The sequence below is a fragment of the Anoplopoma fimbria genome, chromosome 24 (genome assembly GCF_027596085.1).
Source record: "Anoplopoma fimbria isolate UVic2021 breed Golden Eagle Sablefish chromosome 24, Afim_UVic_2022, whole genome shotgun sequence".
In the NCBI taxonomy this organism is placed as follows: domain Eukaryota; kingdom Metazoa; phylum Chordata; class Actinopteri; order Perciformes; family Anoplopomatidae; genus Anoplopoma; species Anoplopoma fimbria.
Genome location: NC_072472.1, coordinates 20,777,606 through 20,791,369, shown reverse-complemented (window position 1 = coordinate 20,791,369; position 13,764 = coordinate 20,777,606). Strand labels below are relative to the sequence as shown.

Genomic DNA, 13,764 nt, shown 5'->3' with positions numbered 1-13,764 from the left:
TTTTCACAATTTTTCTGTGTAGGACATACAGTTAAAATACAATAACTAGAGACACACGCAATCTCACAAGCACAAATGATGATAATGAAAGATGAAGAATACTTACATTGGAAAGAGGAGCATGCAAAAATCAAAATGAAGCCATGTCACACAGTGAGGCAGTTAGGGTTGCAAAGGAGAAAATGAAACATGGTTAGCAAAAAAACGGGCGTCAATTGCCATTTTCACAAAGGTTCACGTGAAATTCATATGGCGGTTTGCTTTGCCATTCCTGCTGCCTGCCACACATTAACTTTAACATGAAGAGACCAGAGTTATCAAAAACAGTACAATGATCAAAGAGCCAGGAATTGATTTGTCTCTTCATGTCAGACGGACTTCCTGTTTGTGAAAACGGCGGTTGGTCACATGCCAGCATGCAGTTAATACTTTCCATCCACAACAGTTGAAGTGCATGCTGGTGCAGAATACTAACCTTGCAATAGCGTTGAGCTAGTGGGTTCAATTACGACTACACCAGGGAAACAAATGGAACAGAGCAACATATTGGAAACAGAACAGCAACAAATCATTGACAGCACTTGTGAAAAGCATGAAAAGTAAAAAGACTTTTACATTGCGACTGCACAGTTGCATACTTGAGTGTTCGAAATGGTAATAGCACCAACAGCAATTCGTCAGTTCAGGTGGTGTCGGAATTCAATTTCAAAGCTAAAACACTGCAGTATTTTTAATGCTGACAGTCACTCAGCGTTGATAAAGTGATAATCAACACATTTGCTGATACAGTGTACACACACAGTGAGCCCCTTCTTTAGCCCCTCATCACCCAAGAAGCCCCATTTCTGACAGAGATGAACTTTAATGCTCCTCACGGGCTCATTCACTGCAGAGAGACTCACGAACAGTATCAAGTTATCTTAATACATTTATGATCTGAACTTAACGAACTGTAGGCACAGATTTATGTAAGACTGGGAAATCTTATATTTCATCTTTCATCTTTGTCGTTTACTTTAAACAGTCTGTGGTTGCCTGCACATGAATGCATCACTTTCTTTTTGAGTCATAAATAGGGAAATCTTTATGTTTATAGAACAGCAAATGTAAAAGCTTTCAGGGAATGGATAAAGGGTTGAATCACACTGATAGAGAACTATTATTATTACCTTTGTTGAAACATACACTTAACAGAAAAACTACAGCATTTTAGTCCTACTTCCCTCTTGGTAGTACTATAAAAGTACCAGTTTCCGGTACTCACCATACAGAAGGAAGCTTGTGTTCGAGCTCCCAAGTTTGTTGAGTGCGACACAAGTGTAGTTGCCGTAATCTCCGTCAGACACATTAAAAAATGTCAGCTTTGACAGAGACCCAGAATTCAGAATCTCCATGCCATCAAAGCCATTGAAGATCCTAGATGAGAGAAAGTAAACAGTGAGTGCAACTAACCATGGCCAATTATTTCGTTTTTTTATGTTCTTCTTTTTTCAAAGTGACTTGCCAGGTTACCAACAGGCCTGAGTGCAATAATAATAGTTATTTAATTAATGACTAGGACCACTTTGCAGTAATCGTAATGGCTGTATGACTGACAGCTATCAATACCCATCAATAACTGTGAGAACTGATACACGCGCACACACAAACACACACACTGGCTTCTTCAATTTGTCCCACGTAAAATTCCAATGTAAAACGAATTACCTTCTGTCATCTTTGTACCACTCAAAGTCTGCCTCAGGCACGGCATCAGCCTCACACTCCAGCACTCCTCTCTGGCCCAGAGTGACCCCGACGTCTCTGCCCTCCGACACGGCCGGAGCATCTACAGGCAACAACATGAAAGCACTGCGATCAGGACGAGTCAAGGATATGAGGAGACGGGTTGATGGCATCCCCTCCTCTAAGCCGTGATGATCCACACCATGACCACGGGTGATCAAGTATAGGAGATCAAATAATGTTATAATAACATTCATTTGTTATAATCCATCCTATATCTCCTGCAGCAGAGAAGCTTTACATTATCAAATAGATTTTATTGTATTTGCTTGAGCAAGTGTGGCCTTCAGAGCCAAAATCAAAGTGACTATTTAGCCATATCTTAACTGTCAAATAAGTATTTTCTTGATAATGATTAATGGCTTAAAATAATAAGTTACAATAAAGTCACAACTTTCCTTTTATCAAAAACTGATTTTCAGTTTTCCATCAAATAAGCCCCCAAAAAGTAGCACATTATTATAATTGATTAATTGTAATTAATATAATTGAGAAGTTGTAAAGTTAAAAAAAAATTCTTGAAAAATATGAGAAAATTATAAATTGATTATCAACATTGTTGCAAATACATTTCATGTCTATCAACTAATGAATTAAACAAGTAATAGTTTTAGCCCTACCATACAGTATATTATTGGATATAAACCTTTACAATCGCAACGTTAAATTCAGCAGCACTTGACATAAAAGTGGTTCAATACTAATAACTTCGTACTTCACCTTGACTCCAGAAAATACATTTGATTTATTGTAGCAATACTTTCAATAGGAAAACACATGGAAAAACAGATAATGACAAATTAAATTAAGTTCAAAAATAAAAATAAATAAATAAAATATCTCAACTACAGTCTTCTCTAGGTCCACTACAATTAAAAAAAATGGCTCAAAACGGTTCAATAAATAAATTGAGTCAATGAGAAGACAATTTGTTAAAACCTGCAATATATAAATTATAAAACTTTAATAATAATGATTTGAGAGGGAGAAGAAAGCAGCAAAGGCTGATATTTGAGAAGCTTGAACCTAAAAATATTCAGCAGTTCTTCTTTAATAAATTGTTTAATGATTATATGAAAAGATAGTATTTTTCTGCCAATACACTCATTGATAAATTGTTTCAGCATACAAAATGTTTGTGGACTCACAGTTGACAGTGATGTCTACAGTCTGCACGTCTGTGTCAATGTCGTTGACGGCTGTGCATTCATAGGTCCCCGCTCTCTGTCTGGAGATAGAAGGGATTTCCAGGTACTCATCCTCTGATACCAGGTCTCCTATAAAAAGGGGAAGGAAGTGGAGATGGAGATACAAAGTTAATGTGACAAGCCAACAGCTGTGGCCTCCATTTTCTGTGTGGCCTCTAGATAGTAATAGTCATATTGCACAGAGAGACATTGTTACAGTTTTAAGTCAAGTATTTATACTATGATGCAGTGAATTAAGAATTATTCTGGTTTTCTAAATCTATTTTGGTATTCACAACACAAAGAGAGGAGTTCAGCTCCAACTAAGTTCAGAGGCAGCAGCTGCAGTGGCGACAGGTCCTGTTAATTCTTGGAGCGCCCTGATCTAATGCGACAGAAAAATATACACACCTACATGTGTGTCAAAACCTACACCAGTAAATATCATGACGTGTGCCCAATTCTGTCTCTGCCGCTTCTGACATGTTTCTGAGGAAGTTAACACTTGGTGATTAATGCTGTGTTCAGTCCCGACTCTTTATCGACTGTCTATTAAACTTTCATATTCGGCTCCTTTTTGTCTCTCACGTCTGCGAGCACACTAGGACTGCTACCGAGTTGTGACAATATGAACGTGTGGGAGGGATGCCAACCTTGCTACTCTTTTTCCCCCACTCAATTTGACAAGCTTGACAGAGACACTTAATACAGCGCTCAATGTAAAGAACAGAATATGTAATGGTCTTCAAGCCTCCTCCCAGGATGTAGGCAGGTGACAGTAATACATTGCACATGGATTCACTTTGCTGGGTTGAGGCACATCACTGAATTTCACCTGGGAGGGTAGTTATGGAGAGAAGTTCTCACCAGCACACTGATTACCTGACGAGGAGTACCGAGAGGACTCATGTTCTCTTCACTCTGTTCCTTCTCTGCTCCCCCTCAAAAGAGGATTCTACATTGTGCCATCAGAGACCACAGTGTCACTTAAAATCCTCTAAGGAGAGTTAATCAAGATGAGGCTGACGCACGCTCCTAAAGTCCTCACATCAAGCGTCTCTTTTACGGCAGGTAGCTTCACATCAGCAGCTGTCCCACCAGACCGGCACATGAAATCAATGTTTCTCTAAGAAATACATTCACAAAAATAAAACTGACAAACATAACTGTGAAAAAGCTATACATTTTCTTCCCACATGCCTCCTAGTTTATTGTTAATAAATATCTTTTTTTTGTGGAAATCAAAAAGAAACATTGATTTAAAAATCGATGACGATTAAATTAACAGAGTTTTGAAGACTCTTTTAATTAGGGGTTGTTAACAATCATAAATTATGGAGACAACATATTAAGTATTATGAATAAGGCTGGTTACTATGATCACACAAATCCATTCTTTATAAAATCTCATGTAATGAAATTGAATGATCAGAGCTAAAACAAATACACTGCCAGACTGTGCACAAAGTTTTTTTTTCAATATGATTGAGAGATGTTTGTAAGTTTATTGTACAAAAGCCAAAAAAGGATTAAAAGGAGATGTATTATGTATATTTATTATGGAACAATGCTAACATTATTGTAAGAATGCCTAACTCAAAATATTTTTTTATAAAGCTATTTTGGGGGGTTACAGGTGTGAATGATGAATATTTTTGTTCTTTTATTAATATTTTATTTTCTTAAGGGTAGCTTAAATTATGCTTCTGCCAGTTCCTTTTCAGTCATATTGTTTACTAGATTTTATACAGGCCACTTTGTGTGATGGCTGGATAAAAATACTGCTACTACTACAACAACTATTAATAGTAATGTTGTTGGCTGTTATGAGAAGTTGCTTTAAAATCATCAGTCGTCGTTGATGTTCAAAGCCTTGTTTTATATCAATTTATTGAAGAAGCACTGCTCCTGGCAATAAACACAGAGAGCCTCTCCAAACTGAAGAAAGTGTTACTGTACATCTTTAGAGTTGGGTTGCAAACAGGCGAAGCAGCTACAGCCGACAGCAAAGGCCATGTGTTGAATGAGCAAGGAGGTTATTGAAATTGTTGAACTGATGAAGAGACAAGATGTGTCAGGATTTCACTGCCCAGCAGGCAATATTTTTTTACATTAGCTTTGCAGTAACTGATAAATACAGCATTTCACACTGTTTGGCAAAAAAAAAGTGGAAAAACAGCAAGTTCATCATGTTTGGGTAGGATGTGTTGTTCATTATGGATCTGGTTTCAATTTAGTGAAGTACTTTATAATATCCGCTAACATCCGAGGCAAACACATAACTTACAAAGATAAACTATTTCTATATTTTCTAAATCCATTTTTTGTTAGCAAAGAACAATGTTGAAAACAGGGCTACTCATTTTATCTGGAACAGTCTGTTGATTTGGCCAGGAGAAACGATAAAGGTTAGATATGGTTTATTAACGCTGGCTCGGTGAGAAACTTTCCAGAAAGCCCAAATAAAACTCCACAAAACACACAAAGAGTGTTTGTCAAATAAATAATCACTCTGCACTGCTGTAGGACTCAGAGCGGTGAGTTTCCTCTTTTTTTATATGAGCTAGCTTATCATGTCACTATGATTCACTTAGAATATCTCAGTTAATCATCATTGATATCATAAAATTGTGGGTTTTTTTTAGGGGATGTCCTTCTCTAACACCAAACATTTACATTTTGCATCAATCTTGAAACAAATAAATTGCAAGAAAGTATATAAAGAATACTTTGACAATGATACATTATCATTATCATTATCCACTCTACTCAGCACTATCCCACATCTATTTTCAAACCAGTCAATAGATTAGCCTCTTTCTCCATTGTTACTCCCTAATGATGTAACCAGTTCCATCACTTGTATTTTTTTCCTAATGCCACTCTGTAGTAAATCATGACCTCCGTGTCAAACATCCCCCCTATCATTATCATATTGTTGTCTTTCATTACACACAATGCTTTTCCACCTCCACTGGCCTCCAGGCTCTCGGCTGGCTACGCATCAGAGCTTGCAACCCTCCAAATCCATCATCTGGTTCACATAAACTCACCAACACCATCACTCATTTAACTGTTAGGTGTTTGATAAATGATCCTGCATATTAAAAAGTGAAAAATAATTATAAGCTTGTCGGTCCTGTAGCACTTCTAAACCTCTCCGTGCTGCTGCCAAACTGTGCAAGTGAAGCCATTGAAAACAAACTGGCACCAATGTGTCAAAGGATGATGCTTCTCTTTAAATGTACCAAAGAGAGAACGAATGTTGTCTCAGCAGAAACAAAGAGTTCACAGGACACTTCAGTACCCACTGCACAGCACTACCCAGGACTGAACATTTTTTTCATTTCAATGGGTATGTGTTTACAAAGAACGTGATTTACAACAGCACGACTACAGGTATTTGACTACTTCTCCAAGTGTCCACCTCTACTCTAGAAGTGAGCTGCCTTTTCTAATGTTGCAGTCTTTGTCAAAGAGGACTGCTGGGTTTGTGACCAAGTCATTAGTGGGATAGTACCGCTATCAAGGTCACATGACAGGACATCGGGGAGACCGGGCAGGAGAAGGTGGTGGGGAGACGAAAGAAGAAAAAAAAGAGCCAGGAAGTCTCGGGAGAGGCCTGCAGAAGATAATGTACCCTTTCTGTGTCCCTGAAATGCCAACCGCAAACTCAAGGGCAAAGAAGAAAATGGGGTAGGAAATGGAAAGAGAGAAAGATTTGTGTGTGCAGGGTAAGGGGAAGAACTTTGAAGGGAGGGGGTCAGAACAGGAGAGCAGATACTTGAGGGATATAGGCATTTAAGGAGAGGGAACAAGGGGATATGGTGAGGCAGGATTTAAATGAATGAATCCAAGCAATGGGAGGGATAGAAATGGAAGCAGAATGGCAGACACATAGCACACATAAACCAAAGAAGGAGTGGGAGTGGAGATGGTGTTATCAGGGTTGTCTACAGGGAAAGGAAGTCGGACTGAAATGTGTTGACGGAGAAGGAACAAAAGCTTTTGTTACTCAGACAAACAGCGAGAAAGAGCGTTCATTTAAAAGATGTCTGAGAAGACAATGAAAGAGAGCGACCGGCTGCTGCTGCACGGCGGCTCCAGACTTAAACTGTGATCCTGTTGCTGCTGCTGCGGAGCGAGGTGAATATATAGATATAGTTATTTCTTCACTGATTATCAGCCTTTGGCATATGGAATTTCTTAATATGCCTTTGATGTAACATCCCCTTTGAAGGGAACAAACATAAAAGGGGTGAGCGGAAAAAAGAATCATAGAAATATAGTAGCTCGGGGTTCTATGTATTACTGAGATGCAATAAGGCAGCTTTACTTCTATTGAAGAGGTTTGCCAGCGGATATAATCTGTTGTGACAGGACGGTTTAGATTTGACCCGTCAATAGCATACATATTTTTGAGCATACAAAGAAAAATGAAAACCGTGGCTGCTACTAATCTCCCAGGCCACAAGTCCTTTTGTATCTCAGTTAGTCTATAGGAGAAGCAGCTGTGTAAGGGAAGGATACAGCATGTGAGTTAAAGATATGAAGAATATGTAAGTGAATGTGAGAGGATGAATCACACTTCTGTTTCTGCTTCTTCACGCTTAATCAAAGGAGAACAAACACCTACCGAGTGAATCCATGTGCAGCTGACTCAATAAAAAAAAACTGTAGACAATATTTATATTGATACATTAGGAACAATGATTCCTAATGTATCAATATTCATATTTTTAATTGGTATTGTCTGTCTGCAGATGGAAAGAAGTCTCCTAAATACTAAAAACACTACATCTAAAGCATCAAGGCATTTTGAACAATAATTTGAACATATTTAAATAAAATAAAAAATCTCTCAAACAATTTATCAGGTTTTTAATAATATGACCAGTCTTTATGGTGGAGTTATTGTTATTCGTGGTATTACTTCCATCATACAGCCCACAGCGTGTTCTATAATAAATGATACATTATGAATTTCCACATTAAATCTGAATTAAAGGGTGGAGTACATTACAGCCATTTAGCAGACGCTTTTATCCAAAGCGACTTACAATCAGTAGTATATTACATATCATTCACCCATTCACACACTGATGACAGGCTACCATGCAAGGTGCCACCATCAGACTCTAACTAACATTCATGCAACATCCAGTCCACACCGATGGCAAGCCTTCGGGAGCAACTTGGGGTTAAGTGTCTTGCCCAAGGACACATCGACTCACGGGTATCGAACCACCGACCCTCTGATTGGAGAAATACCTTGCTCTCCACTACGCCACACCCACCATGTAAGCGGTAGTGCCAGGGCATGGGGCTACTTTTGAAGTGTTGCCGCAGGTTGAATTCTTTGTCCGCTGGTTGAGCCAACCTTTTTTGCATGCATGTGACATGAATGCTATCTATAAATAAAAATCTACTTTTTAAACATTCAAATAATTATATTTTATCTCTTATAATATACTGTATCTAATGAACCAAGGCCATTTTAGGAGCTAGGTAAAATAACTATCTTGGAAAAAACTGCTTTGAATATTTGTACACTAAACGTTTATGCTGTTACTTTGTAGATATTACAATGCTGTTGGGCTTATTTTGAGTTCTGTATTTTACTAGTTGTATTGGCTTTTTGGTGGTTTTGATTGGCCATTGGGCTGGTTTTGAGCTAGTTTTGATTGACTGTAAGGCTGGTTTTGGGATGGTGTTATTGACTGTTGAGCTTGTTTTTATTGGCCATTGGGCTGGTTTTTATTGTCCATTGGGTTGCTTTTGGGCTGGTGTTATTTGCTGTTGGGCTGGATTTGTCACAGACCTGGCAAACCTGGATTTAGGGGAGAAGTTTAGATTTCAAAGCTGTCTGATACCTGTCATGTAGATGGTCTGAAAAGGTAATGTAGCTCAATATTGGAAAGGCTTTGCTATAATTCTAAATTCCTGACAATCTACTGCTACTCTGATGATTGTGACACTTGCTGCTGTTTACAAATGCATCAATTACAAAAACATAAAATGTATATTCTATAAAATGTTCTCTTCTAGTTTGGTGGGTTGAAGGGACATTGTTAGGTTTTGGTTTTATCCCTAGTTGTATTTTGTTGTTGTTCTTTCTTTTCTTTCCTTTTTTTTGCAGGACGTGTGTGTGGCAGGAGGAAGTGGCTGGCTGCTGATCAGACACACCGGTTCTCAAACAAGTCATCAGCATGAGACCACATAAGCTTGGCTTCAACTCCACCTCAGTGCCCGATAATTCCGTTTCCATTTGGTAGAGCTGACATCTAGATCTTATAGTTTTTGTGGGTGTTTTTTCTGAGATCTTGAGTCTCTCTACCTCCCCTTTTTGTTTGCTCCAGTGCCTCCGTGCCTCCATGTGCTCGCTCCTCTAGACCGGTGTGTCTTGCTGCGAGCCAGCCAGCCTCCACTGCCCCCTTAGTGTTATTTTTTGGTAACTTTGTTCATAAACTTTTTGTTGTGTATATATACACTGTCTCTGCTCTGGGGTCCAAACCCAACCAGGCCCTCACAGACATAACATACTCATTCAAGGAACCTACACTTAAAAAGTCACCAAAATCTGTCCTTCAGCTTTACAATGTATGAAATGATCAAACTTCAGTTGTGGCAGATAATGACGCGTAAAAACACTACCATCTTCCTCAGATGTAATTTTAGCTACTTTCTGACACTAATGTTGGCTTACCTTAAGCTAACTGACTAGCCCACCTGTTGCTGGAAGTAAAAAGTAACACATTCTAAATTAATCTTAAATCCCACTGAATGAAGGAGCTTTTAGTATGCTACATTCCATGTTTAAAGGCTATCATGTAGAATGGGAGCATCCTCTAGATTGTCACTCTACGAATATCACTGTGCCTATGTCATCTGATGTTATTTGATTTAGCTGCTAGTGTCAGGCTAAACCCAAACAGCGAACATTATTTTAGCAAACACGTGAGTAAAATCAGAATAATCAGGCTTCTCTACAGCAGAGGAAAAAAATTGTTGCAATAATGACAAGTGAACACGAACAGCAAAATGCAAACAGCAGAGTTAAGGAATAACAACCAGTAAGGAGTGTCAGTTATAGTGACATGTGTGAGTCATTACAGCAGTCTACAAATAGGTGAACAGTGCATTTTCTGCTAATGTGTTACCTGTAGACTCAGAATGCTGAAGTTAAATTAAAGTAAAATTTCACAGGGAAGACTATACTAAAGGTCTTTACTTTCCTTTGATAAAAAAAAAAAACAACTAATCAAATTACAAAAATGCATTTGCATAAAAAAAGTAAAAAACTAAGCAGGTGCTAATATTAACGCTGCCATGAACATCTTAAATGGTATTGATATGGCAAGCAGCATTTAAGTTATTTCCCTCACCTTCAAAGGGGTCAAAAAGGGACCAATCTACTATGACTACCAACTCCATCAACTTCAAATGAATCTCTCCAAGCATCCAGGCCTGTGCAAATCTTGAAAACCTTTATTGCTCCTATGCCAAATTCAAATTCAGTGTGCATGTTCATTCCGGTCGCCTTAATGCACCTGGGTGTGGGTCGGCCGCCTGGGCTGACAAACTTTGCAGTCAGGTTGTGTGGTCTGTGGGAGATACCGAGGATCACTTCTGATCCGCCACAAGCCCCTAAAGCCATCTATCTATCAAAGGTGAGGGGGAGCTGGGTCACGGCTGTGTGAGAGCCCCAGCCCCAGCCTGAAATCATCAATCTTTATGCACACACACACACACACACACACACACACACACACACACTCACACACACACACACACACACACACACACACACACACAGGATCATTATTTATTTAATTCACTCTTTTTAACACCCCGGAGTGCCTGCAATAGCTGGGCTCACACTGAATGGCCCTGGGCAGGAGGAAAGTTGCTCTGCAGCTGGGAGATACTGGAACACAAGTTTGGACTTCAGCAACTACCGGGACATTTTTCCTCTCTGCTCTGCTGCTCTCTGTCTGAGTCAGGGGGATGACTGTCTTGTGACTCTGTGTATTTTTTGCCACGCTTGCTTATCAGGCCCTCAGTCGAATACTGGAGATGAAATTGATAAGAAAAAGGCTACTGAAAAATAGAAGCTAAAATTCAGCTCATTGGAAGTGAACAATCTGAGATAAAAACAACCAAAAAAAACACAAAATGAAAGACTGAATCACTGTTTTCTTTTATCTTGCATGATGAAAATCAAAACGACAGCTTCTCGAGCTAACGAAGTCTATTTACATTTTCATCCCACACTAAAATAAAAGCCAATACACCCTCCTGAATTCTAGTTTTGTCGGTGCCTTCAAACAAAAATAAATTCTTCACTATGAATTTCAATGTTTTATTTCAGATATAGACTTTAAACAGATAAATAAACATAAGCAACCAGTCCCTGCGTACATTTGATCATGAAGAGTGCTGAGATGAGCAGAGAATAAAGAATGCCTTTGAATGGGCCTGCTTCTCTGAAAAATAGCTAGTTTTACATACAGATTCTCAACAAGTTCAGCGTTACACAATAAATAAGACTTGGTGGACGTGCAGCCCCATGCGGCACAAATGCAGACACACATGCACACACACACACACACACTTCCCCAGCTGTCACGCAGCATACACATGACATACAGATCAGAGTTTGAGATCTGAACGGTCTCTATCAAAGATTAAATTTAAGGCCTTTGCTGTATTGAAAAACACACCATGTAAAAAATATGAAAGATGCAAGAGATGCAAAGAAACCTCGTTTCAAACCATTGATGTCACAAATAAATGGTGGGCACCCTAGGGTTGTAAGCCGCCCTTGCGTCCTATGATTACAGCTTGTAGTCCACATTTAAGAACCATATTAACAAAAGAAGGCCGTTGTTCTGTTTTCTCTTCCTCTACATAAAACGGTAGAGGAAGAGACCATGGGAGCAAACTGGAGCACTTGGAGAAAAACCCACACCGGCACAGGGAGAACATTCAAACTCCACGCAGAAGATATACATATTTACACAAAAAAGTTTCCAGCCCAGCATGGTGAAATAAAACAAATTTGGCCAAAGGATGACTCAGCTTCCTCAATCTCCTCCCAGATGAACATGTATTTATAGCCAATTATAAAAGATTGCACCTTTAGGAGGTCTAAAGAGAAAACAGCTCTGTTGTTCACATCCAAGCCAAGAAGTTAAAGCAGCAATGAAACCAGCTGTTGGATCCAGTTAATGAGATTTCACAGCAATAGTTCCCAGAGATAGCGGAGTGGTTCAGTCCCACACCTCGGCAACACTTGTGGCCCCCTCCCCTCCTGCAGTCAGTTCTGTCGGACCACTCTCCCCTCTGCTTTACTCATTAATGCACTACTTGCCTAATTAAGAGTAAAAATTAAGAGTAGCCTAATTAAGAGTAAAAATTACAAAAAGGGTGAGGAGACTGCTTTCCCTGCTGTAAAACCTTTTTAGCGGCGCTAGTCCAATTCGGTTCATGATCATATTGAAATTAGGTTATTGATTGGCCACTCAAGAGTAAAAAAGCAAGTGAGCATCTTTTCCTCATCAGCTACTATTTTTATTTCTTTTACTTTCAGCTAGAACACCTGAGCACTGAGATATAACGTCATTCAAACCAATTTAGTGTAATTTACACATGACATCATGCCATCAAATAGATACTCATTGGTAAATAAATAATGGGTTGGTCTGTTGTATTGCATTTGTCAGATTTTTCTCTTGGCAACATTATGGACCACTCCCACTTTGCTCCCACTGTTTGACACAGTCATTATATTTCTGGGCAACGCAATGTTAATTTGTAAAACTGTCCTCCCGACAGGAGTGAAAGAGAAAGTAGATACAGTCAAGCAGCAGGAGACTGAAATCAGTGAATCTTCGCTCAAATGATTGATTTGGACCTCAGAAATACCAAGTTCAGTTAATTTTATTACCACACAGGAGATATTGATGTGAAAAGCAGTATGTTGGAAGCAAAGGTGTATTAGTACCAAATAATGTAGATAGTTGGACAGATGGATTGGACCCTACCTATGTGCAAAACAAGCTTCATCATGAGGTTATTTCCAGACCAAGAAAGTTTGGAGTCAACTTTCAAACAATGACCGCAAACTCATGCTATAACAAAATAGCGGGAGGTTTGAGGTAAGGGTATACTTCATATGTTTACAATGAATCCATATGTCTGCTATCCTTAGGTTTTGACCATTTTTTCCACATTAAAGGATATTTTCCTTTTTCCGAATTGAGGGGTATAAGGACAGAGGTTGTTGTGTGCTGTAAAGCCCTTAAAGACACATTTATTTGTTATATTGGGATGAATATTATTAACTCGACCCACACGATTGGCAATCATGGCTGGGTAAAAGGCTGCCATCAGCACTATGTGATAAAGGGCTAAAAATGGGGACAACAGTACGCATTTTCAGTGTTTGCTGGAAGGCATTCACAGTGTTGCACTCTTTTGAACACACTGAAAGTGACAGAAAAAAAAAAGAGTTTGAAGCCTGGCTCCTTTCTCAGCTACGCACACCTGGCCGGTTGCTGAATGAAGTGGGTGTGAATGTCTGATTGTGGGTTTTGTAAAGTTAGAGAAATTGACAGCTGCAGTCCCCTCAATTTCAACGTTGTAAAGGTGTGGGGGTAAAGGGGTTCAAACGCTATTTGACCATCCAACAAGCACCTCTGTTGGAGCGTAATGATGCCTTTAGGGCCTCACAGCACTCCCTAGAGATGACAGGCTTATCCAAAATTACATAGGACCAACTGGGACACCA

At 39.1% G+C, this 13,764-nt stretch overlaps 1 protein-coding gene across 1 annotated transcript in view; it reads right to left on the bottom strand.

The window, feature by feature from the left end:
- Positions 1-470: 470 nt before the first annotated feature.
- The window catches only part of ntm (neurotrimin), a 108,430-nt gene continuing 95,136 nt past the window's right edge, over positions 471-13,764 (bottom strand). The window contains exons 4-7 of the mRNA XM_054625832.1: positions 2,934-3,084; positions 1,708-1,828; positions 1,265-1,416; positions 471-511 (exon numbers count right to left, since the gene is read on the bottom strand). Of these exons, the coding sequence (XP_054481807.1) occupies positions 471-511; positions 1,265-1,416; positions 1,708-1,828; positions 2,934-3,084 (465 nt within the window). The remainder of the gene's footprint in view (positions 512-1,264; positions 1,417-1,707; positions 1,829-2,933; positions 3,085-13,764) is intronic.